The 4,938-nt window shown below is 69.1% G+C and overlaps 2 protein-coding genes across 3 annotated transcripts in view; both read right to left on the bottom strand.

The window, feature by feature from the left end:
* Positions 1-714: 714 nt before the first annotated feature.
* Positions 715-3,907, bottom strand: RAB25 (RAB25, member RAS oncogene family). Of its 2 annotated transcripts, none has more exons than XM_035346475.1 (5): positions 3,334-3,907; positions 2,120-2,315; positions 1,839-2,026; positions 1,567-1,653; positions 715-927 (listed from the first exon to the last, which is right to left on the bottom strand). In XM_035346475.1, exons 1-5 carry the CDS (start codon positions 3,371-3,373, stop codon positions 797-799), a joined length of 642 nt encoding a protein of 213 aa, XP_035202366.1. In that variant the 5' UTR covers positions 3,374-3,907; the 3' UTR covers positions 715-796. The 2 variants fall into 2 exon arrangements, with proteins under 2 accessions (XP_035202366.1, XP_035202365.1); XM_035346474.1 differs by having other exon boundaries at positions 1,567-1,647; positions 1,833-2,026; positions 3,334-3,906.
* An 86-nt stretch (positions 3,908-3,993) lies between these two features.
* Positions 3,994-4,938, bottom strand: part of LAMTOR2 (late endosomal/lysosomal adaptor, MAPK and MTOR activator 2) — a 2,245-nt gene continuing 1,300 nt past the window's right edge. The window contains exons 2-4 of the mRNA XM_035346445.1: positions 4,724-4,886; positions 4,547-4,636; positions 3,994-4,212 (exon numbers count right to left, since the gene is read on the bottom strand). Coding sequence (XP_035202336.1) covers positions 4,156-4,212; positions 4,547-4,636; positions 4,724-4,886 — 310 coding nt within the window. The 3' untranslated portion in view covers positions 3,994-4,155. The remainder of the gene's footprint in view (positions 4,213-4,546; positions 4,637-4,723; positions 4,887-4,938) is intronic.

The following is a 4,938-nucleotide window of genomic DNA, read 5'->3' on the forward strand; positions in this document are numbered from 1 at the left end:
CCCCCCCCTTCCCCCATGACAGCACATCCCCCCGGGGGCCATCGGGGCAATGGGACAGGGGAAGGGGCGCAGGGACCCCCATCGGGACGCACCCCGTGGGCATGGGGTGGGGGGCCCGGACTCGAGGCCGCGAGGGCTGAGGGGTTCCAGCACAGCGAAGCCGCCTTTCGAAGTCCTTTAATGGTGGCGTCACCGCGCTGCGGGACACAGAGCTGGTGCTGGGCCCCGTCCCGGGGAGCCAGCTGAAAACTGGGGGGGGGCCTCGGCTCGGTCCCACCGTCGCGGTGTCCCAGGTCAGGGATGGGGACAGACCCGCTGCACGCTGCTGCTTCGCTCCCTGAGGTTTGGGACGCGGCGCCCCCGAAGCTGTCCCCACTGGGGACGCGGAGCTGTGGGGACGGGCACGTCCCCAGCGCGTGGCACCGGGCGGCACCCCGGCACCAACCGCAGGCGGCCGGGATTGCGGCGGCTCCGTGGGTGGCACGGCCCCGGCGAGAAGCACCCGCAGCACCCCAGGGCATCTCAGTCCTCTGCACGGCGGGGCTGGAGGGACCGAGATCCGGGCGGCTCGGCGCTGGTGTTAATTGATCAGGACCCGAGCTGCCGGCACCGAGGCTTTTCACCGTTTCTGGCAGAATTTGCCCGCTGTCCAGGCTCCCCGCTACGCCGGGGCTGGGGGTGGCACCGCAGGCTGCTTGCCCCCAGCCTGTGTCGGTGGCCCAAAGGGGCCGGCACGGTGGCAGCCCCAGCTCCGTGCCCTTGGCACGTCCCGGGCCCCCCGAGCTGCCCGGCGGGCTCAGATGGCCACGCAGCACGGGCGCTTCTCCGCCTGCGCCGGGGCCGAGCTCTCCGGGCTCTCGCTGCCGAGCGACACCGTGCTGCCTTGGCTGCTCCTCTGCTTCTGCGTCTGCACCTTGTGGAAGATCTCTGCAAAACACAAGAGGGGGCGGGGGGTTGGGGGGGAGTTCGTGTCGTGGGGGAGCAGACACCTCTGAGGGGTCCCCGCCGTGTTCGGGAGGACACTTTGAGGAGTGGGGGGAGTGGTTGCGTCCCCGTGGCCAAGCGTGGGTGGCGGGGAACACCTTGCCATTTCCTCTTGCCCAACCTGGATTAGTGCTTCGGCTCGTGCTGGGGCTGGCACGGCACAAGTGGCAGGGCACACCTCGCTGTGCGCCTGTCCCCACCTTCCTGGAGAGGTGCTCCAGGTCCAGCATCGCCCCTCTCCCGCCCCCCAGGCCCCCGCGGGTGGTTCAGCAGGATGCTGGAGACGTTGAGTCAGGAGCCCCCACGGGATTTTTGCCCCAAGGGGACCGCGGATTACAGAGGGAGAAGGAGCCCCCGGGGCCTTGAGAACAAAGCCACCGGGTGCAGGGAGCGAAAACGCCCAGCGCAAAAGGCCGGAAACCAAACCAGCCAGAAAGACGACACCGAAACCGGCCCCAAAACTGCTCAGGTGGAGCAGGGCGGAGGAGAGACACGCCGAGAATCCTCCGCCCAGCCCCGTGTCCCCACGAGGGACCCCGCGCCGCCCCTTCCCCCGTCGCCCCGCGGTGCCGGAGCGCTCACCCTTCAGGATGGTCTCGAAAGCCTGCTCGACGTTGGTGGAGTCCAGCGCCGAGGTCTCGACGAACAGCAGCCCGTTGTTCTCTGCAAGGACAGCCGGCCCCCGTGACGATGCGGACCCCGGCGAGGGCAACGACTCATTTTGGGCCCCCCCCCCAGGGACTTTCGGGACCCCCCCCCCCCTTCGGTGTGAGCCCCTGCTAGCAGGGGGGGGGGCTCGGAGGCTCCCAGCTCGTTTTTGGGGCGTCAGGAGCAGCGAGCGCCCGTACCCGCGAACATTTTCGCCTCCTCCGTGGGCACCTCCCGAGCCTGCGCCAGGTCGGTTTTGTTCCCCACCAGCATCACCACGATGCTGGGCTCGGCGTGGTCGTACAGCTCCTTCAGCCAGCGGTCCACCACGTCGTACGTCTGGTGCTTGGTGATGTCGAAGACGACCAGGGCACCCACGGCGCCCCGATAATACCTGGGGAAGAGCCCCACCATCACCCCGCGCTCCGGACACCCCACGACGGCCTCGGTTACGGGGCCGGGGGGGATGTGGGGAGCCCGTCCTTACGCGGAGGTGATGGCGCGGTACCGCTCCAGCCCGGCCGTGTCCCAGATCTGTGCCTTCACCATGGCGTCGCCCACCACGATGGTGCGGGTGGAGAACTCCACGCCGATGGTGGTGCGGCTGTCGTGGTTGAACTCGTTGCGGGTGAAGCGGGACAGCAGGTTGGTTTTGCCCACCCCGGACTCCCCGATCAGGACCACTGGGGAGGGAAGCGAGAGATCCCGCTGGGGCCGGGCGAGGAGGGGGACCGAGGCCGCAGCGTGCACCCGAAAGGCTTTGGAGGAATTCGGATAAACCCTGCCCGGCCCGATCCCGACCCGCCAGCGGGCTCCTTGCCTTGGCACGGCAGCAGCACGGGGACAACCCCAATACAGCGTGAGCCCGGGAGGGTGAAGGGGGAAAAAGGGGAGAAAAGGAAGAAAAAGGGAGGAAAGCAGCCCCTGGACCATCCTGGTCCTATTGACAACGGCCCCCAACACGGACAGAAAATGGGTTGAACGCCCAGAACAGCAAATGGAGCCCCAGCCCCACGGTGGGAGCACTCAGCCCCTCTCCAAAAGCCCCCCAGGGGCTTGTAGAGCCCCCCCTGTACTCCCTGAGCACCGCTGAGGCCCCAGCACCGCTCAGGGAGGGGATCCAGGCAGCAGGAGCAGGACGAGGACGCTGCCGAGCCCAGGGGACGTGAGGCTGGTGGCACTCGTCCTCCCAAATGAGGTCCAGCCGGTGGCAGCCAGGGGGGGGGGACACCAGCACCCGGTGCTTGCATCGCTCCGGGTGGGACCCGCGTGGCAGCGGCCCCCGCGGCCGGGTCTGACCCCCGCGTCCTCTGCGCGTGCCACCACCGGGCACCGTGGCAGGATGACTTTGAAGTGCCCGCCGCTCTCGGCCGGCACCTTTACACCTCACGTGTACGGCCCCAGCCGTGTCACCCCCCTCCGCTTACCGGTGCCCCGGGGTGGCGGAGGGTCCCCAGTACCTCCGCGGAGCCCACGGGCAGCAAGGCAGCCCCCCGACCCCACCGCCAGCCGTTCGGGACGCAGCCCCCCACCCCCAGGACCCTCCGCAGCGCCGACCGCTTGCTCGCGGGGCACATCAGCTGCAGGGACTGCCCCCGGCCCCATCCTGGCTTGGGAAACGTCAGCCCCGGGGGGAGGACCCCCGGCCTCTTCCCACCCCGTCCTTCGGGTGAAGGAAAGGGGACGAAGCTTCTCCCTCACCCTTGAAGACGAAGTTGTAATCCTCCTCGGCGTTGCTCATGTCGCCCTGCTGCCGGTTTTCCTCCTTCCCTCTCTGCTCGAGGTTTCCTCCTTCCCTCCGCAAAGCCTCGAGCGGGGCGGGCTCGTGGAGGCCTCCCGAGGGAGGGGATGCGGAGGGCAAAGTCTCCTCGGGCGGCGGGGAGCGAGCGGGGTCTCGGGAGCGGGGGCCGGGAAGCAGAGGCGACGCGGGACGTCGCGTTGGCGGAGCAGCGCGGCCCGGGTTGACTCAAGGGGTGGGACGGGTGGCGGCAGCGCAGGTTGGGCAGGTAAAGTCACCCCTGGGACCGTCACGGGGCGGCCGGAGGAGGAGCTGGGCCCGATCCCGGGGCCAGAGCAGCGCGGGGCAGGCTGGGGCAGCGGGGCCAGGAGCAGGGCCCCGGGCTCAGCCGGGATCTGGCCGGACACCGGCGCGTTTCCTCGCCTCTGCTGCCATCATGTGAAAGCCGGGAGCAGCGGGGGGGGGGGGGGGGGGGGGGGGGAAAGGAGCCCCCCCAGACCCTCCCCGCAGGAACGCAGAGGGGCTCTTGGCAGCTTCTTTGTGCTTGTCGCAGCCCCCAAGCCGGCGGGTAGCTGCCCCGTCCCACCCTTTCACCCTCCTTTTATCTGAGACGCACAGAAGGACACGAGCACCAGACACGTTTTTATTCCCCCTTCCTTGGTCCCCTCCGCAGCAAGCGGCCGGCCAAGCCCCGGGGCTCCCCGCCACGCTGCCGGAGGTGTCGGAGCTCTCAGCCGTGGCCCGGTGTTTCCCCCGCGAGCCCGTCAGCTCCTTGCTCCCGGGGGTCAGGATGCGGCCACCTGCGTCAGCGGCTCCTCCAGGTACTGGACCAGTGCCTGCGCCTGCAGGTGGGGACTGGTGTGAGGGGTGCTGAGCGCAGTGGGGCTGCAGCCCCCAGGGGACCCGCTCACTGCGGGCAAACCCCCCCAATCCTGCCCCAGCGCCCGGGGGGTATTTGGAATCTGCACGGACACCGTTTGTGTTCCCGTTTTGGCTTCAATTTCCCCGTGGAGCCTTAATAACGAGCGGTTTCCCCCCTGAGCTGGCGTGGGAGCTGCCCAGGGGAAAGAAGCATCCCTGGCATGGCTGCTTCCTCCACCGCTGCCATCCTCTTCCTCCCGGAATGACCCCAACCCTTTTCGCAGCCCCCCCCCGATCCCCTCCCCGCCGCATTACCTTGGCTTTCAGCATCCCGAACCCGACCGTCTCCTTCGCGTACATGCACAGCAGGAGGTTGGCCACGCGCGTGATGGCCACGCGTCCCTCCTGCCCGGAGAGAAACGGGACCTGTCGGACCCCCGGACCCCTGTTTTGGGGGAGAGGGGGGGGGGGGGGTTGGCAGCCCCCACGTACCATGCAGTCCATCAGGATGAACTTGAGGTTGTCCTCGTTGAAGGCCTGGTGCCCGTTCTTGTCGTAGGCCACCCAGATGTTGCTGGCGATGGCGGCGGTCACCCTGGCGTCGGTGTCTCCGTAGCCCGAGTAGGCCAGCAGGGACCCCTCGTTGTTCAGGAGCCTGGGGGGAAGGGACGGGGCGACGGAAAGTTGGCACCGCCGAGCACGGGGGG

The sequence above is a fragment of the Oxyura jamaicensis genome, chromosome 25 (genome assembly GCF_011077185.1).
Source record: "Oxyura jamaicensis isolate SHBP4307 breed ruddy duck chromosome 25, BPBGC_Ojam_1.0, whole genome shotgun sequence".
Classification (NCBI taxonomy): Eukaryota; Metazoa; Chordata; class Aves; order Anseriformes; family Anatidae; genus Oxyura; species Oxyura jamaicensis.